The following is a 26,759-nucleotide window of genomic DNA, read 5'->3' on the forward strand; positions in this document are numbered from 1 at the left end:
GGCAAATTTGGCCCCACTCCTCGGGCTGGGGGGGGGAAGAGAAGCTCGCTCCAAACATCTCGCACTTTTTTGCAAAGCGGTGGGCGTGTTTGAGAAAAAAAAAAAAAAGGGGGAGGAAAACACCAGAAAAAAAGGAAAAAAAAAAAAAAAAAAACGAGGGGAAAGCGGAGGCATGTGACTGCAAAGTGTGGAAACCCAGCGGTTCTGCTCACAGAATCCTAAACAGCCCCGTGGGATTAGGTGACGTGTGATCCTGACAATTCGAAAGCTTCCTGGGAAGTTGCTGTTCTCCTCTGGCGCCGGAATCGCCGAGGGAAGAGAGCAAGATCCAGGGAAAGCCTTGGCAAAGATCCCCTGGGAGAGGCTGGGCCCTGCTGCGGAGAGCACGGGAGGAAGGGAGAAGGGAAAGCTGGAGGGGGAGATCCAGACACGGCTCCCACCGACGGGAATCCCACAGATCCCCTCCCGGTTTTATGGGAAAGAACGCTCAGAGGCACAGAACGCTCAGCTCCCGTTCCAAAATCCCTGACAACACCCGGGGCTGTCCCCGGGGAACCCCCAGGACCCCCGTCCGGAGCACCCTGCCGAAATTCCTGCCAGATCCGCTCGGTTCTGCCTCCCAAGCCATCCCCGTCTCCCAGTCTGGGGGTCCGAGCCACATCTCCCAAAACCAGCAGCGCCTCATCCCATCCCATCCCATTATCCCATCCCATCCCATCCCATCCCATCCCATCCCATCCCATCCCATCCCATCCCATCCCATCCCATCCCATCCCATCCCATCCCATCCCAAACTTTTCTCAGCCAGCTCCTGCTCCAGCCGGGCAAAGGCTGAGCTGCCCCCGGCTCCTCTGGAGCAGCCACGGATGGGGAATTCCCAAAGCCACGCACAGCGGGGGACAGGGAGGTGACACTGGGGGGGATCAGATCCCCCACACCCCAAACTGCCCAGCGAGGGCTGCCCAGGAACAGGGAATGCGCTGGGCAGCCTGTGGCGCTGGGAGCTGCAGCCTCCGGGGCATAGATCACCCCCCTCTTCCTTCAAAATTCAGGCCCTGCAGCTTTCCCAAGGATCCAGCAGAGATAATTCCTGTGCTCTGAATCAGAGGGATCCCCAAGGGAATTCTGCCTGCACAAACTGCTCCGAGAGGAAGAGCCACAACGAGGGGCAGCACTTCCCCCACCTTCTCCCTGTTTTCCTTTGGGAATCCCTTGGGATCAAGCTGAATTCCTGAAGGAAAAGGTGCCGGTTATGGATGTTAACAACCCCGGAGCCCTTCGGAGCTACCCCTGGCTGCCACCTTGGAAAAGAGGGATGGATCCCAGCAATCTGCCTTCCAGGGAATTGGTTGCTAAAGCAGCAGCTTGCAGGCAGGCAAGAGGTGGAAGAGAACAACAGGAAAAATCCGGGAAGAAAACAGGTGTGAGAAGGAAAACCAACCCAACCGTATCCTGAAGGGAAGGACCTGCTTTGGAAAGCTCAGGAGAATTCCAAACTGTGCCAAAGCCAACGACCCAAGTTGCCTGGTTCGACTGATTTTTTGCGTTTTTAATCCAAGCCCTGCCCGGACAGAGGTTCGGCCTCTCGGGGAGGGCGGCTGGACAGAACAACATTCCCGGGATGGATGAGCTAGCAGTTGGATTGGTTTCTAACAAAAAAAAAAAAGAAAAAACAAAAGAAAAAAAATAAAAAAAAAAAGAAAAAAAAAGAAAAAAAAAAAAAAAAAAAAAAAGGACATTTTCATATAGATCTCGAACATAAATTAAAACAAAAAAAAAAAAAAAAAAAGAAAAAAGAATTAATTACAAAATGGTCGCTTTCTCACAGAACGGATGCGGACTGGATTTATGGACGTGCCTCCAGGTGACAGTCGCTTTCTCCCCCTGCCCCCACCCCCCCCCACTGCCCCAATCCCCCCCCAACCCCAAAAACCCCCGATAATAAATAAATAAAATCCATGAAGTCTCGGATCCCGTCGGGCCCTTCCCTTCCCCTGGCGTTCATTTCTTCCCCGTGCCGTTCTTGTCCGCGGAGTTGGAGGTCACCAGGTTGACGGGGCCGTCCGCGTGCAGCGAATCCTTGCGCGGGGGCATGCGCTCGTTGATGCGGTCCAGCCCCCGCGCCTCCTCGAAGCTGCGGATCTTGTGCTGCGGGGAGAAGCCTCGGATGGCTGCGGGGGGAGAGGGAGCACAGGGAGCAGCGGTCAGCAGCAGCCAGGGGTGGGTTTTTCCCCCTCCAGCACACGCCAGACACCGACGGGGACGGGTGGCGGGGACGGGAAGCGCCTGTCTGGATTTCTGGATTCGGGGGATTTTTCTTGGGGGTTTCGGCGTTGTCAGGTCGCCTTTGGGGAGCGGATGGTGGTGAAGTTTAGGATTTGGTTTGCTCCTTGAGAGGAGTTTGGGGTTTTTTTTGGTTGGTTTTTTTTGGGGGGGGGAGGTTTAGGATTTGTTCTGCTCGCTAAGAGCTTTTCACAGAATCGTGGAATGGTTTGGGTTGGGAGATTAAAATCATCCAGTTCCAGCCCCTGCCACAGACAGGGTTCCACTATCCCAGGTTCAACCCCTCCCAGCCTTGGACGTTTCCAGGGATGGGGCAGCCACGGCTTTTCTGGGAATTCCAGCCCGCCACCCTCACAGGGGAGAATTTCCTCCCGACATCCCAAACCTCCCCCTCTTTTAACAGAATAGGAGGAACTCGATCGACCAGACAAGTGCTTGCTGTCCCCAGGGAGTGAAATCTCAGGAAAATTTCAAAGCTGAAAAACACGACACTGAAAAAGTAACAATTAAAAAGAAAACTCCAAAAAAAAAAAAAAAAGGAAAAGAACAAGAAAAAAAAAAAAAAAAAAGGCAAAAAACCCAGAACGACAGAACAAAGACACCACCACAAGGCTCTGAACTCTGACACAAACCACACACTGCAACACCAGGAGAGGGAACAGCTAGTCCTTGGATCACAAAGGCAAAATTCTTGCATGACCAGGAGACACACGGGCAGATCTGGGAGGGATGAATCCCACTGAGGAATTTCATGTCCCTGTTCCATCACCGCGGGGACGAGCACGTCACCCTCGCCCTGATGACACGGACCAAATGCGAAACTCCTTTGTGCTACGGAGAATTTAAGGAAAAGGAGGCCGTGCCAGATCTTTTACGAGGACTTGGCTGGCTTACAAACAACTTCCTTTGGTAAGCAAAGCCTCTGCAGAGCTGCCTGGCCCCGCTCGGTATCGAGGAAAAATCCTCATGGATCTGTCATTCCTACACTCTCCAGGCAGAGAATTGCCTCTGCACCTTGGCCTACCTGTGGGGAAGGCAGGGAATTACACCAGCACCACAAAATCTTGATTTTTAAGGGTTTTGATGGTGCTGGCACATTGCAGGAGCTCAACCCCAAGGTCTTGAGCCGCCGGAGCAGGAACCGCTCCGGCAACTCCAAATAAACGGCGTTCCACCAAGGAATGAACCGTCCAAAAGCTGCAACAGCCTTGAACCAAACCCCTGGGCGGGTTTTTTTTTTCCCCCCCTTCCCAGCAGGGCCTCGTCCTCCCCCACTTCTGGTGATGCAAGAGTAAAAAGCTTCCGTTAAGGGCTGGTAAAGCTCTTTAAAATGAGCGCACGCACACACGGAGATGATTTGAGTCTCTCGCCGGGTTCTAGCCATACCTTCCCGTGCCTCTACCGCTTCTACTGTGGCTGCAATACAGAAGAACAGTGGCATGCAAAAATGAAGACAGGGAAAAAAAAAACCCAAAAAACAAACAAAAAAACAAAACAAAACAAAAAAACAGAACAGGGAAAAAAAAAAAAAAAAAAAAAAAAAGAAAACAAAAACAGAGTGACAGTGAGTGATCCGACATCATGGCTGCGACGCAGAGCCCGCGGCCCCCCAGCCCCGGTGGTGCCAAACGAGTGGCGAGAGGGGAGAAAGAGGTGACAGGAGGTGGAGAGGGAGCGGGGAAGGGGACTCCCGAGGGCTCAGGAGGAGTCTTCTTTCCTCTGGATTGGTCTGATGGAGGAACAGAGGAGGGCAGAGCGCGGGCTCCCCGCCGCGGGCTCCCCACGCAGGGACAAGCCGGGACCGAGGCGTGGATCTGCTCCCAGCTGGGCGGCTCCAGGCCGCCTTCAGATCGCGTGGAATTCACCCTCCACCACCACCACCTTGAGGGAAGGGATGCCAGGGGATGTTTTGGAGCGGTGGCAAGGAGAAGAGCAGCCTGTTTTCAAGCAGCAGGTACCGGGGCTGCTCCGCTCCCGGGTGCCTTTGAGTTGTAACAGAAAATCAGGCTCCAAATCCAGGCCGGCTTCAGCTCCAGCTCCTGAAAGCGTTACCAAGCAACAAGGCACCACAGAGCTGAGCGATGTCCCCCTTCCTAAATCTGCTGCAGAAACGTCCAGGGTTTGCCTCAACATCTGGGAGGAGGCCCTTCCCTTGAGCAGATTCCCTGGATTTTAGCCTCAGAACAGCAGCTTTTTTGCTTTGGACACAATGCAGAGGCCACGTGGTCCCTGGGAGGCCACGGAGGAAGGATGGAGCCGAGGCTGCACCGTTCTGCCCCAGATTCCGTGACTTTACTCAGCTGGTTTTGCCAAGCCCTGCTCTGAAAGGCTGGGGAGAGGCTCAGGAGGGCAGCGAGCTCCCCACTGCAGCCCTGTTTCCCTTTTTGGGGGGTGCACAGGCACCCCAAAAGGGGGGCACAGCCCCCTCTCCTCCTCACCCAGCAGACGGGGCTCCCATAAATTCACCGGGAGCGTGAAGGGATGTGCGAAACGGGAAAGGGTGGGAGGATGGGGAAAGGGGATGGGAGAAGGGGTCAGGATGGGGAAAGGGGATGGGAGAAGGGGTCAGGATGGGGAAAAGGGATGGGAGAAGGGGTCAGGATGGGGAAAAGGGGATGGGAGAAGGGGTCAGGATGGGGAAAAGGGGATGGGAGAATGGGTCAGGATGGGGAAAAGGGGATGGGAGAAGGGGTCAGGATGGGGAAAAGGGGATGGGAGAAGGGGTCAGGATGGGGAAAAAGGGATGGGAGAAGGGGTCAGGATGGGGAAAAAGGGATGGGAGAAGGGGTCAGGATGGGAAAAGGGGATGGGAGAAGGGGTCAGGATGGGGAAAAGGGGATGGGAGAAGGGGTCAGGATGGGGAAAAGGGGATGGGAGAAGGGGTCAGGATGGGGAAAAAGGAATGGGAAGAGGGGTCAGGATGGGGAAAGGGGATGGGAGAAGGGGTCAGGACAGGGAAGAGGGGGTGAGGAGGGCAGGAGAAGCCAGGAGCTGCTGAGGGGAGCGGGGGGAGCCTGCAGGCGGGGCGGGTAAGGCAGCAGCAGAGGCCCAGCTTGTTTGTTCTGTCCTGGGGAGAAGCTAATTTTGGGGGAAGGGAGAACCCTGGTACCCCTGAGAGAAGCCCCTGAGAGGGGAAGGTGCTGGAGAACGTCACAGCACGACCCTGTGCTGGGTCAGGGACAGAGCTGCTGCAACAGCCACCTTCCCACTCAGGCTCTGTTCCCAGAACTGGGGCGACGGGGGCTGTGACGGGTTTCTACTAAAAAAAAAAAAAAAAAAAAAAGAAAAAAAAAAAAAAGGGAAAAAATATCCATCCTCTTCTGTGGGCAGAGAAATCCATGAGTTTGGGAGCGATGCTGCATCCTCCCCGGGAGCAGGCAGCGATATCTGCACGTTTCTGACTGGTGAACGGTTTAATCCAGGCAAACCCCAGCCCGGGGAGAGCTGCAGGAAATCCCCGGTGCCCATGGGAAGGGGGAAGCTGGGGAGGTGCCAGGCTTCAAAGGCTGATGGCAGGGAAGGATTAAGATGCTGGATTACAGGATTCCCTCTGGGACAGCTCAATCCCCGAGCACGGGCCAACCTCCCCGCCCTGTGAGTGGGAAGGATCGGATCCTTCGCTCCCAGAGCTGCTGAGGGAGGCAGCAAATTCGGGAAGAAACCTCCCCAGCGACCTCAAAACCCGAGAGGAGAACTTTCCTGAAGCCCTGCTGGAGGAACCCGGTTCCTTTGGCTGAGCCTTCCTCTTGCTTGGGATTCGTGACTCGACAGGGGCAGGTCGGGAGGGGTTGGGCAGAACGAAGAACAAACAAGCAGCTGTGTCACTGCCACATTCACACAGAGGCCGTGTCACTGCCACATTCACACAGAGGCTGTCACACAGCAGCAGCACAGCGAGCCGAGGCAGAGGCTGAGCACCATGCAGCGTTAGAAGGGAAATCAAGGATAAAAAAAACTAAACACCTCGTTGCAGTAACGGACAATTAAGCGCTGAACATGCTCTAAAGGCAGGGTGCTGCGGCTTTTCCTCCTCCAGGGGACACCTCTGGCACCTCTCCCGCATCCCCACCTACACCTCTGCTTCCTCCTGCTTCGGGAATCCTTCCTCCCCACGGGCCCCAACCCTGGCTGGGGGTCCCCTGGCACCCTCCAGGCCGCCCGTGGGTGCTGCTCCAGGGGGTTTGGGGCAGGGGGAGCGCAGGGGTTCAGGGCTACTCACCGGTCTGCAGGGTCTGCCTCCCCCCCGAGAGCACTCCCAGGGGCAGGGTACCTGTGGGGGTCAGGCCTTTGAGGGTCAGCACGCTCTCGCTCTCCTCCCTGCGGGGAACAGCGGCGCCAGTCACACACCCAGCAGCGCACTGGGCTGTACTGGCGCGGGCAAGGCTGGTGTGGGAGTCACGGATCACGGCAAGCGCGGAGCCACGGGGGTCGGTAAGGTTGGGAAAAGACTTCTGAGGGCACCGAGTCGAAGCATCAACACTGTTCGGCACTACCCACGTAACCCATCCCTCAGGGATGGGGACTCCACCACAGCCCGGGCTTCCAACACTTGGCAGCCCTTTCCATGCAGGAATTTTCCATAATATCCAGCCTGAAGCTTCCCTGGTGCAGCCCGAGGCCGTTTCCTCCCATCTGTCACTTGTTATTTGGGAGAAAAGACCAAACCCCTACCTGGCTACAATTTTCTTTCAGGCAAATGTGTCCTGAAAGAGTCAGGAAAAACCACCTGTCTTAGGGAATTTCTCCCTAACCAGTGATCCCTCATCATCAAATTAAGCCCCAAATTACACCCAGTCCTCGAATTAAACTCAGTCTACAAATTATACCCAGTCCCCAAATTAAGCCCAGCGCCCAAATAAAAATCAGTCTCTAGTTTAAGCCTAGTCCCCAAATTACACTCAGTTCCCAATTTAAGCCCAGTCCCCAAGTTAAGCCCAGTCCCCAAGTTAAACCCAGTGCCCAAATTACACCCAGTATCCAAATTAAGCCCAGTCCCCAAATTACACTCAGTTCCCAATTTAAGCCCAGTCCCCAAGTTAAGCCCAGTCCCCAAGTTAAACCCAGTGCCCAAATTAAGCCCAGTGCCCAAATTACACCCAGTACCCAAATTACACTCAGTCCCCAAATTACACTCAGTCCCCAATTTAAGCCCAGTCCCCAAATTACACCCAGTGCCCAAATTACACCCAGTGCCCAAATTACACTCAGTCCCCAAATTACACTCAGTCCCCAGATTAAGCCCAGTCCCCAGATTAATCCCAGGCCCAGCCCATCCTCACCGAAGGACTGAGAAGACCCGTGCCATCTTCCCAATGGCTCTGATCTTATTCCTGATGATCTCCTTACGCACCGTTGTCCCACCTTAGGGAGAGAAAAGAGCAAACAGCAGCACGTTGGGGCTTCCCTGCTCTCCGGGGAACGTCAGGATGAAGCACCTGCCTGACTCCAGGAAAAGAAATCATGGTTTGTTTGGTCGTTTTTTTTTTTTTAAACAGAGTCACAGCTAGACCGGAGAGAGAACGGTGCTGGCAGGATGGCATCGGGATGGCATCGGGATGGCATCAGGATGGCACCAGGATGGCGGTGAGGAGGGGCAACACCGACAGAGATGGCACACGGAAACTCGAGAGGGCTAGAGAGAGTAGAACCACCAGGGGACGCGGATCTGGGGAGCGGGGCTGGCGCCGCACGGGACGGGGCACGAGTGACTCAGCCACGAGGACGCGGATCGCGAGGCAGGGCACGGAGGGATCCGATGGGCACCGCTGCGCTCGCCCGCGGGGGCACGCAAGCATCAGCTCGGGCATCCAAGGAGAGCAGGGAAGAGCCTGGGAAAGCTCTGCTCTGACCCCACACGGACACAACGGGACGAGGCGGGGAACTCCCCTTCCGCTCTGCGGACCCAACGGGAGAGAGAAACAAACGAACAAACAAACAGAACAACGGAAAAAAAAGAAAGCACGGAGGGGGAGCTGAAACCAAACGGAAGATTCAGGTGGAAAGAGGGAACGAATCCATCTCCTCTCAGCTGAGATTCCTCACGTGGCCCAGGACACATCAGGACAAGGGAAGCCAAACCCAGGGCTAACATGCACCATGGCTCAGCCATGCACTACGTGGCTGCGTTCGGAATCGGGTAGAAACGTGATCCCCGTTCCTCAGGGTTCCTGGAGGAACGCAGAAGGGTTAAAAAACACATGGAGCTTATGTTAAAACTGAAAGGGGATGAAGAGACTGCCCCACTAGTCAGCTCTGGAAATCCACTTCAAGGATCTGGTGGCACAGGCAGTGATAATTAAAGCTCGTAGCAAATTCTAGCTGGGTACCTTTCGGATAGCTTGAAATGTAGTGATCTTCAGGGAGAGGAGACACCAAGAAACAAGTAGATGGAGACAGAGATAGAAGAAACAAATTTAATTTTCATGGGAGGGAGGAAAGAAAAAAGAAAAAAGAAAAAAAAAAAAAAAAAAAGAAAAACCAAAAACCAAAAAACAAAACGGAAATGCAATGGGAGAAGCGGGTTAGAGTCTCCACATGGGGCCGAAGCAGCTCAGGCCCCACTTCTCGCTGCCCCCCTCAGCTTCCTCAGGTCACCATCTCGCTCCTGAGTCCCCCCAAAAATCCAAGCTGCTCATCAGCTCAGCCACTGATTTGTCCCCTTCATGCACAGCTTAAAACCAGGGCCAAACCCAGCGTTTTTGGGGAGGGGGTTGACACGAGAAACCGCTTGACAGACGAGCTCACTGCAACGGATGAGAGGACTGGGTGGATATTTTGGTGCAGGAAATTTTGAATTGGGGGGAAAAAAATAACCAGCAGCCTGTGTAAGGAGCAGGAAACCATTCCCAGAGTAGCTGGCAAGAAGTGTCTGTCGCAGTGAATGTCATTTAATTTTTCTGTGACTGAACAGCAAAGGAGGAGAAAAAAAAAAAACCAAAAAACCCAAAATAACGTTCCCTACCCAAAACTGCAAAGGTTGGGCAAAAAGGAACTGGAGACCCTGGAATCAAGTGCTGCTCAGGCATCAAACACCTTCCCCAGCCTCTCCCCCCGCTGCTCTCAGGTCCCAGCAGGGATATTTTACCTTCCAACGTCTCGTCGCCATCCGAAATCAGCTCGTCGTCGGAGCAGATGTTGAGGATGTTCACGAGCATCTCGGTGACTGCAAGAGGCACAGAGAGCCGGGTCAGAGAGGCCCGGGGGCACCCAGAGGGGTTTGGAGGATTTCAAGGTCGTCTGTGCCCTGCAAGTGGGAGCCTGAAGACACATTTATATTTTTTTTTAGGCGCAGCCTGCCGGTACCCGCAGCGGCGCCGGAGCAGACGACACACGCCGCGTCTTCTGCCAAGGAGGTGGATGCAGGCCAAGCACATCACAGAGGAACCAGACGTGGGCAAGGAGGTGCCAACATTCCTGCAGAACAGCCTGAGCTCCCTCAAGGCCCCCCCTCCCCAGCCTCACCCACCTGGCTTTGAGAAGGGACAAATTTGGGGAGCCGGGGGGGGGATTCGACCTTTGGTGCCTCAAAGTCAAAAATCCCCTCTGGAAGTCGTGAGCTCCGAGTGTACGAGGTTGGGATGGAATTTAAGCTCATCAGGAGAGGTAAAAATCCTTCTGGGGAAAAGCTGAGGCAAAGTCTTGGTCGTATTTTAAGCTGCCTCGCCTTCCTCAGAACGAAATAATCCTTGGATTGAAGTGAATGCTTCCTTTTTGGTGGGCCAGGAGCCAAGAGGAACTTAAAATTCTTCTGTTGCAAACCGAGAGAAATGTCTCCAAATTCTGAGGTGTGGCTACAGCACCCAGGATCAGCTCCTCCAGCAATGCAGAAGGAGCAAGGAAGGAGGGTTTTATCGGTGAAAGCTTTTCCAAACAGGTACCAACAGCTGTTTTTGCAAGGGTTTAACCCAGCAATGCAGATCTCCTTGAGCCTGAACTGCTCTCCCGTGCTACCTGGAGCTGCAACAATCCCCCAGCACCATGGGACAGGTTTGTGGCACCCAGGACATGAGGAGCAGCCCCTGGGAATCTGGAACAGAACCCCAGATCTCTCTTACCCTTTTCCCCTACGAAAGGCAAAGACCATGTGAAGACATCCATGAAGTTTGGAAGCCAGTAGGGGTGAGGGGAACAGTTGAACTGCCTGATGTTCATGACGTTGTTTTCGTATTTCAGTACAGCAGCTGGGGGAGAAAAGGGAAGAGAATAAATGTCCATGGGCACTTCCCACCTACAGAATCCTGGGATGGGCTGGCTTTGAAGGGATCTGAAGGATCAGCCAGTGCCATGGCAGGGACACCTCCCACTGATCCAGGGCGCTCCAACTTGGCCTTGGGCACTTCCAGGGATCCAGGGGCAGCCACAGCTCCTCTGGGAATTCCATCCCAGCCAAGAATTCCTTCCCAATATCCCACCTATCCCTGCCCCGTGGCAGTGGGAAGCCATTCCCTGTGTGCTGTCCCTCCATCCCTTGTCCCAGGTCCCTCTCCAGCTCTCCTGGAGCCCCTCTAGGCTCTGGCAGGAGCTCTGAGCTCTCCCTGGAGCCTTCCCCTCTTTCACCCCCAGCTCTCCCAGCCTTGCTCCCTCTGGAAGTTTTACCAGCGTTAAAAAACCTTCTACTACTCGTGTAGAACCAAGCCACCAAAACGACAAGGTTTAAGCCATAATTTTGTTTTGCTCAGCCTGCTCCTCAGCTTAGAACAAGTGAAGCTCGAACAGAGCCAAGATCCAAAGCGAGGGGTGTAAAAACCCCCACAGCTGCAGAAAACTCCACCACGGTGCCCACGGCTCAGGGGGCAGAGGGAAGTGGAAAGCTTTCCTACGCCACCAGCTTCTGTGGGATGGCAGCAGCCATCAGAAGGGCTCCGTTGTGCCGTGGCTGGGAATGAAAGCTTCATTCCAGGCCTTATGGCTGCACAGTTAATTGCCACAGTAACACATTAAGTCAAGCACTTGAGCTCAGCACACAAAAGCTCCCTTTCATTCCAGGCACAAGAATGCGACTGGAGGAGAGGGGTTTGTATCGAAAATAGTGCATTTTTTGTATCAAATCCAGTGTGGTGGCAGCTGGAGCAGGGCAGGGATGGTCCCTCTGTGCTGGGCACTGCGGGGGGACCCTGAGAGGCTGTGTCCAGCTCTGGGAGCCTCACTGAGGGGCTGGAGGGAATCCAGGGAAGGGAACGGAGATGGGGAAGGGGCTGGAGCTCCAGGAGGGGCTGAGGGAGCTGGGAAAGCTCCAGGAGGGGCTGAGGGAGCTGGGAAAGCTCCAGGAGAGGCTGAGGGAGCTGGGAAAGCTCCAGGAGGGGCTGAGGGAGCTGGGAAAGCTCCAGGAGGGGCTGAGGGAGCTGGGAAAGCTCCAGGAGGGGCTGAGGGAGCTGGGAAAGCTCCAGGAGGGGCTGAGGGAGCTGGGAAAGCTCCAGGAGGGGCTGAGGGAGCTGGGAAAGCTCCAGGAGGGGCTGAGGGAGCTGGGAAAGCTCCAGGAGGGGCTGAGGGAGCTGGGAAAGCTCCAGGAGGGGCTGAGGGAGCTGGGAAAGCTCCAGGAGGGGCTGAGGGAGCTGGGAAGGGGCTGAGCCTGGAGAAAAGGAGGCTCAGGTGGGACCTTGTGTCTCTGCACAGCTCCTGACAGGAGGGGACAGCCGGGGGGGTCGGGCTCTGCTCCCAGGGAACAGGGACAGGAGCAGAGGGAACGGCCTCAGGCTGGGCCAGGGGAGGCTCAGGGCGGACAGCAGCAGGAATTTCCCCATGGAAAGGGAGCTCAGGGATTGGAGCTGCCCAGGGAGGTTTGGATCCCCATCCCTGCAGGTGTCCAAGGAATTCCTGGATGTGGCACTCAGTGATGGGCTGGGATCAGGTACAGATCAGACTCAATGGCCTTGGAGCCCTTTTCCAACTAAAATCATCCTGTGATTTTGAGGAGGGCAGAGGGGGAGAGGGATTTCCTGACCCCCCAAAGAGCAGCAGAGCCGCAGCCTTACCCTTGTTGTTATAGACATCTAAGTAATTTGGTGCAGAGAAGATTGTGATTAACGAGGGAAAGCCCGTGGTCTGGCTCTTCCTGTACATTCGGTACCTGCAAAACAGGGCAGGAGTTAAACCCGGCCTAACCCAGGCCAAACCCTGCCCAGCCCAGCCCAAACCCTGCCCAGCCCCTGGGCTTACCCAGCATCCTGGGCTTCGTGAGCTCGGATTACGGATAACAAACTATTGTTCTGCAAAAATTCACACACTGCAGGATAACTGCAAAACAAAAAGGGAGGGGAACTCAGCAGGGAGCAAAGGAGAGCACAGAGCTCGGCTGCTCTTGGTTTCAGGGAGCAGCCACTTGCAGAAAACATCCAGTTTCTGTCCGGCACTCCAAAATATGTTCTATCATTCAAAAATTAATTGCGAAGGGTTCGGTTAAACCCTCCCTGTAAGCGGACTGTCAGCACAAATCCTTCTTTTTTTAGCAAGGAAAGATTATTTCCTAGAGATCCAGGTGCTGAAAGCCACTCGCAGGGCCAGTCCAGAGAAGCACCTCTGCTGTTTGAGACCCCAAATCTGCCAAGTAACTTATCCAAAAACAGCTCAGTATTCCAGCAGAAGAAAAGAACAAACGAGAATTTGCGCACTCAGCCCAGCGAGGAGAACGTCAGGCACGCTGCAAAGCCCCCCAGAGCGGCCTGAGCAGTGATTTCAGTGTGAGGCCACAGAAACGCCCCCGAAAACAAGCCCTCACCTGTAGAAATAGGAGCAGCCTCGGACGGTGTTGTGGGCAAAATGCTCCAGGGTTTTCTCGTTGCCGTAATCCTCCGAGGGATCCGACCACAGCAGGTCACACATCGGACCAAAGGCTGGAGGCTCCTTAAACCTGTCTAACTGGAGAGGGGACACAACATCAGCAGGAGCTGCGGCGCCAGGGATTCCCACCCTTCCAGCCCCGCATCCGAGCGGGAGCGAGGGGAGACGCTGCTGGAGCTGGCTTACTTTCCTAATGTCGTCTAGACACGTGATTTCTGGCGACAGGCCCCCGTGGACGCACAGGAATTGCTGGTTGAGGAGGGCAGCGAGAGGAAGACAGTCGAAGGTGTCCATGCACGCGTCGTACACTCGCTCCGAGTACTTGATTCGACCTGGGGAGGAGGAATGGGGTCAAAGCGCGGATCGAGACATTCAAGGAACACAGCTCCTGAAGGAGAGACGGGAGCTCAGAATCAAAATGGCCCACAGACCAAACTCTGCACTTCTGTGCTTGTGAAAACAGTGATCTGGAATCAAACCTTCACCTATGTGCTAGTGAAAATACTGATCTGGAATCAAACCTTCACCTAGGTGTTAGTGAAAATACTGATTGAGAATCAAACCTTCACCCATGTGTTAGTGAAAATACTGATTGAGAATCAAACCTTCACCTATGTGTTAGTGAAAATACTGATCTGGAATCAAACCTTCACTTATGTGTTAGTGAAAATACTGACTGAGAATCAAACCTTCACCTATGCGTTAGTGAAAATACTGATCTGGAATCAAACCTTCACCTATGCATTAGTGAAAATACTGATTGAGAATCAAACCTTCACTTATGTGTTAGTGAAAATACTGATTGAGAATCAAACCTTCACCTATGTGCTAGTGAAAATACTGATCTGGAATCAAACCTTCACCTATGTGTTAGTGAAAATACTGATCTAGAATCAAACCTTCACCTATGTGTTAGTGAAAATACTGATTGAGAATCAAACTTCACCCATGTGTTAGTGAAAATACTGATTTAGAATCAAACCTTCACCTATGTGTTAGTGAAAATACTGATTTAGAATCAAACCTTCACCTATGTGTTAGTGAAAATACTGATTGAGAATCAAACCTTCACCTATGTGTTAGTGAAAATACTGATTGAGAATCAAACCTTCACCTATGTGTTAGTGAAAATACTGATCTGGAATCAAACTTTGTACCTGCATATTTGTGAAAATACTGATTTGGGATCAAACTTCATATTTCTGTGCTTGTGAAAATACTGATTTGGAACCAAACTCTGCATTTCTGTGTTTGTGAAAATAGTGATCTGGAATCAAACTTTGCACCTGTGTATTTGTGAAAATACTGACTCAGAATCAAACTTTGCATTTCTGTGTTTGAGAAAATACGGATTTACAATCAAACCTTGCACCTGTGTGTTAGTGAAAATACTGATTTGGAATCAAACTCTGCACCTGTCCACTTGTGAAAATACCGATTTAGAATCAAACCTAAGATCTCTGTACTTGTGAAAATACTGACTTGGAATCAAACTTGTCTATTTGTGAAAATACTGATCCGGAATCAAACTCTGCACCTGTGTGTCAGTGAAAACACTGACTTGGAATCAAACTGCACCTGTCTACTTGTGAAAATACTGATTTAGAATCAAACCTCGCACCTGCCTATTCATGGAAATACTGCCTAGGAATCAAACTTTGCACTTGTGCATTCGTGAAAATACTGATTTAGAATCACACCTGCGTATTTGTGAAAATACTGATCTACAATCAACCCATCATGCCCTGACCTTTCCTCATGGCCGCCTTAAAAACATTCAAATGCTGTGCACAAACCCATCTTTTAACCGAAAAAAAAAAAAACATTTGAGAAGTAAATGATCCTCCCCAGCGCAAACAGGGAGGAGCAAATCCATCCCCCGTTCCCAACCGCAGTCACTGATCCCAGCTGCACAATCTGGAGCTGGAAGTCTTTTGGCACTGATTACACGCTGCTGGGTCTGGAAGTCAGGGAGGGGAGGATGTGTGCGCCCGGCTCATCACAGGAGAAGCGTTCCCATTCCTTCCATCTCTGTCTTTGGAACAGAAAGGCCACGTTCGGTGCTCAGCAGAACTTAAAAGATTTGGGTTTGGGGGTATTTTTTATAGCAGAAGAGCAGGGAAACAAGACAACAGGTTTTTACAGCTCTGATGCACAAAAGTTGAAGCCCACGCCTTCTCACAACGCCTTTTTTTTTTTTTTTTTAAAACATATATATATTTAAAATGTATTATTTAAATGGATTCAAATCCTTCTCCCACTGCTGATACTTACATTCCTGCTTGAAGGTGAAGTACTCTGTGAGGTGCCTGCACTCGTGGTTCCCTCGAAGGAGGAACAACGTTTTGGGATGATTTATCTTTAAACTCCATAAATACAGCACGCACTGCAAGAGAGGCAAGCGGGGGATGTCATAAAATCCTTTCCCAGGGCACTCATCAGCCTGAGGCTGCACTAAGAGGTTCTGGGAAGACACCCAAAGTGGAACCCAGCTCCATAATGGGCAGTGGATCTTCTCCTGGCCAAGTGGGGAAAAGCCACCGGGATTTCTCTATATTAGGGCTGACTTGGAGAAGTGACAAACGAGGCCGCGGCCAACAGAAAGCAGCTCGGGGCTGGGTGGGGGCAGCTCTGCTTCCAGCACAAACCAAAGGGAAAAAAAACCCCAAAACACAACACAAAACCAAAACCCTTTTGCAGAGCAGCAAAGCAGAACCAGCTGTTTGCTCCAGATGTTCTGCTGGGATGGAGACCGAGAGAGGAGCAGGCAGACGTTCGTCCACGAAAACACCCGGAAAATTCAACTTCACCTCTCTGCTGCTTTCCCCCCCTCCCTGGTTTCTCTGCTTACGCTGCAGTCACGTGAAGTTCAAGCTCAAAACAGGAAAAGCTGAGCCCGAAAAAACAAGCTGAGCTTAGCAAAGCTCTCTGGCTTTGAGAAGGGCTTTCCACATCCCCTCTGCCAGCAGCAGCACCTGCAAAGCCGGCGCCTTTGATGAGGCACAGACCCAAGCCAGGCTGAAACGGGGCTTTTTTAGCAGAAATATTTCCCAAAAAAAGAGCCTGAGGGAAGGGCTGGGAGGCAGGGAGGGCTCACTCACCTCGGGCTGAGAGCAGAGCCCTTATCTGTGTTATCACATTTCCCTCCTTGCTGTGGAGTGCTGGGAGGACAATCCATAACACCAGCAAGCCCCAGGATCTGGATTAAAGTCTCTAAGAGGAGCTTACCCTGGAGGCTGCCGGGCTGCAGGACACGCCTGGGGAACGGGAAGCAGCACCAAGGCTGTTTTACAGCCTCCAGCGTTCCCGATCTGGGGCAGGGATCCCCCGGGAACCAGCTGGAAACAACCTCCAGAACCCAAAGGAACCAGTTCCCGGTGGGTTCCAGCACAGCCAGCTTAGGTCTGGCGGTGTCTAAGCACTGAACCTGCAAGGTAAGCTCTGCAAGAATCATCCCAGCTGATCCCCAAAACCCTCAGGAGCTGTGAAGCACCGCCCCTGCCTCACTTGGAATTCAACCCCACATTAACGACTTGATTAATTGGGAATTCCAAAAGAGAACGGGGCCAAGGCCAGTAGCAGAATCATGTTTTATTGCATCTGTTACCAGGAGGAATGCTCCCAACAAAACCATTTATAATTATTTTGGGATTTAAAGCTTTAACCTCCCCGTGTTTGCAAGCGAAACGTCACTTTTCTGGGCTGGCAGGAGAACTTGGAAGTTGCTATAAATGAACCAAATGACTTGGAGAAAGAATCAGCCCTGGCATCAAAGCCAGGCAGAGACACAGCATCAACAGGGGAGGGTTTGGGACGCATGGAAGGCTGGCAGCCTGCACAAGAGAGATCTTAAAGCACATTTGAAGGGGCTTAAAGCAAAAAAGCACAGCAATTCTTCCAGGACATGCCAGGGATGTGGAGAGGAACAATCCCCTGTGGCTGGAAGCACTTCCCAAGGATGTGGGGACTGCCAGGTACCAGGAGGACACGGAGTGAAGGACATTGAAGAGGGCTCCAGAGCCCTCGAGGGCTCCAGAGGGGCTGGAATGAGGAATGAAGGAGTTTCCACACTCACATGCCTCGGATGCTTCCTGGTGTTTTGCACTGATCCTTTTCCCGGTGCCGTGCCCAGGAATTGATTACTGACTGCCTGTTTGCAATAGCCAAGGAGCAAATCCAGGCACTCACAGCTTTTTGGGTTTAAATGATTTCAAATCATCTCCTTCTCTCCTTGTTCTGCCTTCGGTGTGCAGCCCGAAGCTGAGGGTTTGATCCACTTGGAAAGGGAAAGCTCAGCAGGACGCAGGGAGGGAATTCCAAGAGGGACTGGGAGCTGCAAGCCCAAAAATGCAAGAGGGGCTGGTGCCAAACCTGCCCCCACCACGACCTCTGCCACCATTCCCAAAACCGGGCATTTGTAAGGAAGTTTTACACACGGAGCCTGCCAGAGCGGGAACAGTGGCAAAACTCCCAAATCCAGCTCACAAATCCACCTCCACTCCCACTTCACAGGGCTGACAGGATCTCTTCGATATTACTCTGGATCTCTTTAATATTATTCTGGATAAAAAGTGCATTAAATCAAGATTAACATGTAATTCCATAATTAGACAGCAATCACGTGTCCTGTCATAATTGGATTGGAAGAACTGGCCTGGGAAAGGTGCGTGCCACTACCACAGCACTTTTCCTGACAAATTTCCTCTTTCCACGGATTCTGTTCCTGGCCATAACAATTGTTTTACTTTCTAATTTAACAAAATCATTCTACTCATTGTATTCCAGCTTCATGGACCGGGATGGTCCTTCCCTACCAGGAGCACAGGCCTCTCTCGTGCCATTCTGGGATTTGGGACTAAAAGCCTAATGAAAGGAGCGTTTTTCCCACTGGGAATCCTTCAGCAGGGCTCTGCATCTCCCAGAGGAGGAGTTCATCCCGATTTCCGTGCTGCCTGTCAGCCCTGCACTCTGGAGCTGGCATCTGTGACCAGCCAGGCTCGCTGTCACAGCAAACCCTTCCCAAAGTCCCCTTCCAGCAGCATTCCAGCTTTCACACGGCTCTTCCCCTCCCCTCTCCCCTCACAATTATTTTCTTTAAAAAACAAAACAAAACAAAACCATCAACCAATCCACTCTCCGTGGCCTCATTACACTGGGAATTCATGTTTTTAAATGAGAATTTCCCTGAGCCAGAGGCCCAGCAAGAATTTGTTGAATGATTTGTTGCCGACATCCAGCTGAGCTGATGAACTGAGAGGCTTCAGGGGGGACAGGGGGCTTTGGAAAGCTTTTGTCTGAGCCACAAATTCCTCCTTTTACCTGGATAACCAAACACCTGGAAGGGATATTCGGCCCTTTACACCTCCTTGGCCCCCACTCCGGCATGGATTCCTGCCTGCCCTGCAGCAGGATGCAATTAAACCATCCCCTCCCATTCCATTCCGTTAAAAGGTCACGGTTATGGAATCGTGGAATATCCTGAGCTGGAAGGAATCCACAGGGATTCCAACGCCCGGCTCTGCTCAGGACACCCCCAGCAGCTCGGGGCAGGCACTGGATCATCTCCCCACGGATGCCAAACTTTGTGTGCTGCTGCTGCTGCTCCTCACCTTCCCAGCGGTCACGGCACAGGGAAAACCTGGAGGTTTTTCCATCTGGGATATTCCAAACCTGGAGGTTTTTCCATCTGGGATATTCCAAACCTGGAGGTTTTTCCATCTGGGATATTCCAAACCTGCTGTTGTTTTACTGCAGGAAGCAGCCAGGTGGGAATCTCTTCCAGCACAGCGGAAAGGGAGAGGCACATGGGAATGAAAACCTCTGGATTCTGCCTTATCCTGATGTTTGGAGCAGCCCCTGCCTGTGCCCATGAAGCCCACCCTGAGCTGTGGGACCAGAGGGATTCTCCAGGGGGAATCTGTGGCGTTCCCGCTGCAACATGGGGGAAAACGGAAGGAGGAGAGGAAAAAGCAGCGGGAAATCAAAGATAAAACATCATTTTTGCCCCACCACCTCAGTTCTCCAAGGCCATACATCGTCTCGGAATCCTTCCGTGTTATCACAGGCAGAGAGGACCAGGGGGAATGGATTTGAACTAAAAGGGGATTTAGATGGGATATTGGGAAGGATTTCTTCCCTGGGAGGGCGGGGAGGCCCTGGCACAGGTCGCCCAGAGAAGCTGGGAGAGAATTCCTCATCCCTGGAAGCGTCCAAGGCCAGGCTGGATAGGGACTGGAGAACCTGGGATAGTGGAAGGTGTCTCTGCCCAGAGCAGGGGGTGGAACAGGGATTGAAGGTTCTTTCCAACCCAAACCATTCCATGATTCTGTGATGACCCCAGCATGGAGAGACCAGGGCGCTGACCCCCAGCACCTCTGGAGATCTGAGAGTAAAATCTCCGTGTCAGATCAATCCTGGGCTAAGAGCAGAGAGTGGGAGCAGCGCTTTTCCACCCTGGATCTCCACAACCCATACACAACACCTCCCATTTGAAGATCCCGTGGGTTAACACCGAAACAATCCACCTTTTCCCTCAGGAAGGAGCTGCTGCTCTGGAATATAATCCCTTTTCCAGGCGAACACACTCCCGCTGCGAACCCAGCCAAGCAATCCAGAGGAGCGGTGGGATGTGTCCTTCCCCTTCCTCCCTGGGGGGCTCCTCCAGCCAGCACCACCCCAAATCCCACCAGCCCCACCTCTGCCTCATCCGTGCCAGCTCCCCTGGAAGCTGATCCTCGTCACACCTTGGCTCCCTGTCAGGATTCCGGGGCTGGAAGGGAGCCAGGGGCTGCTGGAGCTCAAGCTGTCGGCCCTGCTCTCCCGAAATCCTCTGCAGAATCCTTCCAAGAACCCCTTGCACTCATCCCTGACAGTTCCTCCCCAAAAGTTTTCACCGGGGAAGATTCCTCCGCAGAGCCAGCGGCTCAGCTGTTCCTGCAGCCTCTTTTATTTTCCCGAGAGAAATCGCTCCCTCCGTTATTCCAGCTGATTTCTGCCACACTTCAGGCCCCTGTTCCCCTGAAAGCTCCTCCTCACGTTGCTCCCAACTGGGATAAGCGCTCCACTTCCAGCCCTGGCCCTGTGAATCCAGATGGCTGCGGTCCCTTGGGATTTGTGGCATTTGTCCCTTCCTGTCCCATCCCAGGTCACCACTGAGCAGCCACCGGGATCCAGCTGAATCCTTCTGTCTCCCACACCAACAACTCCCAGTTTCTTGGTGGTGGAACCCCAGGGAGCTGCAAAGTCCCTGTCACACCCAGGTGGCTTCTGCTCCTTTCTCCTGACCCCACTCCAGGGTTTTCAGAAGGCAGCAGCGACTCAGGCTCGTGGCCCAATCCCAAATCCTGCAGCTTTTCCAGCATTTGCTTCCCCACTGCCCGGTGGGGATCCTGCTGCCTGCAGGGCACCATCAACTGTCCCCCTCCTGTCCCTGAGTGACAGCTCCAAGTGACATTGGAACCACTCCAGAAGGCAGAGGTCAGGCATTAACCCCATCTCTGCCACTCCAAAGATTGGGACAGCATTTTCCTGCCCAAAATCCCCGCGGTGAGTTATCAGCACCGCTTTCATCCCGCGCAGAACAGCGCTGGAGGGAGCTGGGTTTGGTGTTTGGACCGACTCTGAGCTGGACTGGAACTCATTCTGAGCTGTACTTGAGTGATTTTTGAGCTGTGCTTAATTGATTCTGAGCTGTATTTTATTGTGCTGCAAGTTGAACTGATTCTGGGCTTTATTTTACTGATTCTGAGCTGTATTTCATTGATTCTGGGCTTTATTTTACTAATTCTGAGCTGTGTTTCATTGATTCTGGGCTTTATTTCACTGATTCTGAGCTGTGTTTTACTGATTCTGAGCTGGATTTGAACTGATTCTGAGTTGAATTTCACTGATTCTGAGCTGGATTTTCACTGAGGTTCAACGCTTTGGGTTCCTTTAGCCCCAGCATCCCCAAGCTCCAGGTCCTTGGTCACCTCTATACTGAAGTAGCCTCTGTCCACGTAGTCCCCCAGGAAGAGGTAGCGGGTGTTATTGGGTGATCCTCCCACCTCAAACAGCTTCATCAGGTCGAAGAACTGCCCGTGGATGTCACCACACACTGCAGGGGAGGAAGAACAGCACAAAAAGAGGGACAGAATTACCACGCTAAGAAAAGCAAGGCGAGGAGAGGAGCGAGCACCGGCGAAATCCTCTCTCCTGGGAGCTCAGGAGAGTTAAAAAAACCTCGTGGGTGGAAGGAAGGAGGCCGAAAAAAAAAAACCAACAACCCCTGCTGGGGTTGTCCTGGCTGTTTCTCAGGACTCTGACCTGTGATTGGAGCCTCCACCTCGATCATGGTCTTCTCGTGCCTCAGGATGGCGGCGCCGTCGTTGATGATTTTCAGCGCCGCGTCCTCCTCCAGCCGCCCTTCCTTCACCAAGTGGCTCTTGAGGACATCGAGCCTCGGCTTCCCATCCTCAAACACCTCCTTCAGAGTGAGCCGCTGCGTGGGAGGGAATGGGACAGCTGGAAAGGCAAGGGAAGGGAAGGAGTCAGCTTTTCGGGGAGAGGCAGCGGCAGGCTTTGCTTCCGAGCCTCGAGCTGACGCCCGGAAATGGAATTTCCACCGAAACGACGCTCTTGAGCACTGAGGGAAGAGCTTGAGCTGCCAGAGCTGCCGGATTCACCCCTCAGCTCGGCTCAGATCCCGCTCGGTGCAGCCTAAAAGCCACCTGCACCTGGCCCGGAGCTGCCTCCCCATCCCAAGGCGGCGCTCGAACCGACAGCAGATTCCATGGAAACGTCAGGAAAACCAGGAACCGGCGAGCCAGGTAGGACCAACACGGCAAATTGTTCCTTATCAGGAAACCACACACCCCCAAAAAGAAGAATTTGCTCCTCTTTACCCCAATAACTCAAAAAGCTTTGCCCCCAAAAAGAATTTGCTCCTCTTTACCCCAATAACTCAAAAAGCTTTGCCCCCAAAAAGAAGAATTTGCCCTTCTCTGCCCCGGTACCTTGAAAAGCTTCACCCCAAGGTTAGAAATTGGCAAATCTTGATGGAATCCAGGATTTAAGGTAAGTTAAGGCCTCAGCTTTTTGCAGCATGTTCCTTAGTTTTTAACTCTGGGTAGAAAAATACTCCATTAAAAACTGCTACTACTACTACTACCACTACTATTATTATTATTATTATTATTATTATTATTACTGGTTTTGTTGTTAATACTATTATTATCATCATCATAATTATTTCATGGTAGGGAATAGGATGGTGTGGGAGAAGGTGACCCCTAGGAGAAATTAAGTTAAAAAAAAAAAAACAAAAACGGAAAAAAAATCAGAGTTTTCAGTAAAAATCTGAATTCCTCATTTCCCTTCTCCCAGGCCTGGCTAATTTAAAAAAGATGGGAGCACACATGACGCCGGTGTAATATTTTAAAGGCTGTATAGTGTCTTGAATTAAAATTAATCCCAGGAAGGAGGCCTGGACGGTTGGGAAGAACTGGGAATAAAACAGCCCCAAGTGCGTGGCCTGGCTGCCAGCACTCCATGGAGTGATGGGAATCTCATCCCAGGGATCCTCTCACACCCTCAATTTCCTCTCAAAATCAGTAAAAGCAGGATTTCCTCAGCCCTTCCAGCATCCCCTGGCCAGGGCAGGACCAGAACGGTTCCAGCCAAACAATGGGATGAGGAGGAGATGCTGGGATGGGGTTTGCTTTGGGATGCTCCAAGAAAAGCTTCTTATCCCAGTGCAGGTCCCACAGGGATCCCCATCACCCTCCCAGCCTCAGGGATAAAGCACAAACCTCCCCCAAAAAGTGCTGGAAGCTCTGGTGTCCGCAGGGATGCGGGCACCACCTCACCCCTCGCCAGGCATCCCCCAAAATATCCCCAAATCTGGAACTCACCGGGGTTTTTCACGGGGATTTTAATGATGGTGGTGCCTAAGCACCTCCAACAGCCCCTGGGAGCGAGGAACCCACCCCTGGATAATGAACCACCGCTCCTGGGAGCGAGGAACCCACCCCTGGATAATGAACCACCGCTCCTGGGAGCGAGGAACCCACCCCTGGATAATGAACCATCCTTCCACCATCCCACCGCTCCTGGGAGTGAGGAACCCACCCCTGGATAATGAACCATCCTTCCACCATCCCACCGCTCCTGGGAGCGAGGAACCCACCCCTGGATAATGAACCACCGCTCCTGGGAGAGAGGAACCCACCCCTGGATAATGAACCACCGCTCCTGGGAGCAAGGAACCCACCCCTGGATAATGAACCATCCTTCCACCATCCCACTGCCCCTGGGAGCGAGGAACCCACCCCTGGATAATGAACCACTGCTCCTGGGAGCAAGGAACCCACCCCTGGATAATGAACCACCGCTCCTGGGAGAGAGGAACCCACCCCTGGATAATGAACCACTGCTCCTGGGAGCAAGGAACCCACCCCTGGATAATGAACCACCGCTCCTGGGAGCCAGGAACTCACCCCTGGATAATGAACCACTGCCCCTGGGAGCGAGGAACCCACCCCTGGATAATGAACCATCCTTCCACCATCCCACCGCTCCTGGGAGCGAGGAACCCACCCCTGGATAATGAACCACCGCTCCTGGGAGCGAGGAACTCACCCCTGGATAATGAACCACCGCTCCTGGGAGCAAGGAACCCACCCCTAGATAATGAAGCATCCTTCCACCATCCCACCGCTCCTGGGAGCACTTCGGGGTGGAAGGGGGGATTTACACCCGGCTGGAATCCAGCTGGGATGGAAAATACCTGGGATTTACATCAAATCCCTGTCCTCATCCATCACCCAGCAGAGACCCTGCTCTGGTGAGGCCACACCTCGAGGGCTGTGTCCAGCTCTGGGAGCCTCAGAGGGGTTGGGGTGAATCCAGGGAAGGGAACGGAGCTGGGGAAGGGGCTGGAGCTCCAGGAGGGGCTGAGGGAGCTGGGAAAGCTCCAGGAGAGGCTGAGGGAGCTGGGGAAGCTCCAGCAGGGGCTGAGGGAGCTGGGAAAGCTCCAGGAGGGGCTGAGGGAGATGGGAAAGCTCCAGGAGGGGCTGAGGGAGCTGGGAAAGCTCCAGGAGGGGCTGAGGGAGCTGGGAAAGCTCCAGGAGAGGCTGAGGGAGCTGGGAAAGCTCCAGGAGAGGCTGAGGGAGCTGGGAAAGCTCCAGGAGAGGCTGAGGGAGCTGGGGAAGCTCCAGCAGGGGCTGAGGGAGCTGGGAAAGCTCCAGGAGGGGCTGAGGGAGATGGGAAAGCTCCAGGAGGGGCTGAGGGAGCTGGGAAAGCTCCAGGAGGGGCTGAGGGAGCTGGGAAAGCTCCAGGAGAGGCTGAGGGAGCTGGGAAAGCTCCAGGAGAGGCTGAGGGAGCTGGGAAAGCTCCAGGAGGGGCTGAGGGAGCTGGGAAAGCTCCAGGAGGGGCTGAGGGAGCTGGGAAGGGGCTGAGCCTGGAGAAAAGGAGGCTCGGGTGGGACCTTGTGTCTCTGCACAGCTCCTGACAGGAGGGGACAGCCGGGGGGGTCGGGCTCTGCTCCCAGGGAACAGGGACAGGAGCAGAGGGAATGGCCTCAGGGGAGGTCAGGTTGGACAGCAGCAGGAATTTCTTCCTGGAAAGGGCTGTTAAATATAGGAAGGGATTGCCCAGGGAGGTCTGGAGTCCCCATCCCTGGAGGTGGCCAAGGAACACCTGGACGTGACACTCAGCGCTCTGGGCTGGTGACAAGGTGGGGATCGGGCACAGCTCGGACTCGGTGATCCTGGAGCTCTCTTCCAACCTGAACCATCCCATAATATACCAAAATACGTCGAATTTTCCAGGGACAGAGCCGGCCAAATAACACAGTGAGAACAGCGGTGCCGCTGCTCCCTTTTTAAATGCAAATCCAGCAGCAATTTACCCTGAAAACCCCAAGAGGAAAACGCAGAGAGGCGGCACAAGAGATTCTTTAGAGCTGAACATCAATTTTCGAATCACAGGAACTGCAGGAGTGGCTCTAATGAAAGGGGAGCTGGGGCCTGCAACGAGGGGACCCCGCTTCCACGGATCCCTCTGGAAGCTGTGCTCCGGTGTTCCACGCGCCTGGAACGCTCCAGAGCCTTCCCTGCCAAAGCTGCCAAGAAAAAGAGGGTTAAACCAGACCTGCTTAAACCAGCAGCAGGGCTTTTACTGCGTGCACAGCTCAGCTCCGCTCTGCTTCAAAAGGGGGAAATAAAAAGACCTCTCTGGAGATGGATAAAAAAGGGATTTTGCAGGATTTTTCCCCTCTGGGTCACTGTAAGGTTGGAGGTGCTGAGGGAGGAAATGAGGGAAGAAGTGGGGCTGACACCAACGGGAGGTGAGGGAGGGCAGAAGGAGCTGGGTGGAAATGTGGGTCCAGCACTTGGAACCGGGCATTTTTTGGGACGCTGAGAGGCTGGAAAACGATTTGTAAGAACTACAAACCCTGTGGCTGTCCTGGCAGCTGCCATCTGACTCCAAAGGGAGCACTTGGAGGGCAAATGATTTACGAGGAAGAGAACAGAGGAAGAGAAACCGTTCATCTCCGTATTCCCCATCACTCCAGGCCCTCAACACCTCTGGAGCCACCCCAAGGAAGTGAAAAGCCCCAGAAATGGGGTTGGAGAGCTCAGCAAAGCTGGGATGTGACCCCAGCACAGCACTGCCCATCCAGAGATCCACGGAAAGCTCCCGGCTTTGCCTTCTCCTGGTGGCCCCAGCGAGCAGAGTTATGCAAGATCAAATCTGAGGCTTCAGCCAAGAACTTTTATGTAAGTTCCCTCCTTGGCTTTGCACAGCTCCACTCCCACAAGGAGCTGGGCACGAGCAGGAACCGGCTCCTCCTCGGCTTCAGCCACCCCACTTTAACTAAAATCTCGATTTTATCCTTATCCACGCTCCGTTCCCTTGGACAGGAGGAAGAGGATGCTGCTGCAGCCAGGCTCCAACAGCGGGAACAGCCCTCAGAGCAAACTGACCTGGAATTTCGTACCTCCAGGGCACGGAGAGACTCACCCAGTCCCTGCTCCAATCTGAATAACGGGAGATAAATCTGTATCTCACAAAAAAAAAGTCAGAGTCGTGGAATGGCCTGGGAAGGAAGGACCTTCCACTATCCCAGCTTGCTCCAAGCCCTGTCCAGCCTTCCAGGGATCCCAGGGGAGCCACAGCTCCTCTGGGAATTCCATCCCAGCCCTTCCCTGCCCTCAAAGGGAAGAATTCCTTCTCTATATCCACCCTAAATTTCCCCTCTTTCAGTTCAAACCCATTGCCCCCATCACTGCAATTCCACGGCTGGTCCTGGAACACCCAGGCAGCGCAGACACAGCAGGTGAAGCCAGTCCTCAGAGCCAGCTCCCAAATAATTCATGAAAATGATGGATAAAACACTCACAGCACCCCAAAGATGAAACCCCGTGACCTCTGTGCCACCTTCCCTCGGCACACAAACCCGAGCGCTGCACCCAGGCTTGTTTGAACAGTGAAATCTGCACGTCTGGGGTTTAAAATTTCCACCAAGGGCACCCAAACCCACCCCCAGGAAAAGGGAATTCCTGCTCCACCAACGGGACGGGGCTGAGGGCCGAGCCACAAACAAAAGGACACGAAAGCAAGCGAAGCCTGAGGTGTGAAATGGTGGAAAGGGTCAGGTGTGCCCAAGGGAAAACGGAAAGGAAATTAAAAGGAAAACCAAAGGGATTTGCTGGACTCCA

The 26,759-nt window shown here is 53.2% G+C and overlaps 1 protein-coding gene across 6 annotated transcripts in view; it reads right to left on the reverse strand.

Moving 5' to 3' along the window:
• Positions 1-1,937: 1,937 nt before the first annotated feature.
• Positions 1,938-26,759, reverse strand: part of PPP3CC (protein phosphatase 3 catalytic subunit gamma) — a 36,230-nt gene continuing 11,408 nt past the window's right edge. Inside the window, exons 2-15 of one of the 6 annotated variants that reach the window (XM_040087674.1) lie at positions 21,364-21,561; positions 21,030-21,154; positions 15,334-15,445; positions 13,246-13,391; positions 12,998-13,137; positions 12,439-12,516; positions 12,255-12,349; positions 10,338-10,463; positions 9,368-9,445; positions 8,610-8,636; positions 7,563-7,644; positions 6,503-6,600; positions 3,670-3,699; positions 1,938-2,171 (exon numbers count right to left, since the gene is read on the reverse strand). In XM_040087674.1, coding sequence (XP_039943608.1) covers positions 2,002-2,171; positions 3,670-3,699; positions 6,503-6,600; positions 7,563-7,644; positions 8,610-8,636; positions 9,368-9,445; positions 10,338-10,463; positions 12,255-12,349; positions 12,439-12,516; positions 12,998-13,137; positions 13,246-13,391; positions 15,334-15,445; positions 21,030-21,154; positions 21,364-21,561 — 1,505 coding nt within the window. In that variant the 3' untranslated portion in view covers positions 1,938-2,001. Of the gene's footprint in view, positions 2,172-3,627; positions 3,700-6,502; positions 6,601-7,562; positions 7,645-8,609; positions 8,637-9,367; positions 9,446-10,337; positions 10,464-12,254; positions 12,350-12,438; positions 12,517-12,997; positions 13,138-13,245; positions 13,392-15,333; positions 15,446-21,029; positions 21,155-21,363; positions 21,562-26,759 lie in introns of all 6 variants that reach the window. The other 5 variants (XM_040087672.1, XM_040087675.1, XM_040087673.1 and 2 more) reach the window with 5 other exon arrangements.

The sequence above is a fragment of the Hirundo rustica genome, chromosome 28 (genome assembly GCF_015227805.2).
Source record: "Hirundo rustica isolate bHirRus1 chromosome 28, bHirRus1.pri.v3, whole genome shotgun sequence".
Taxonomy (NCBI): domain Eukaryota; kingdom Metazoa; phylum Chordata; class Aves; order Passeriformes; family Hirundinidae; genus Hirundo; species Hirundo rustica.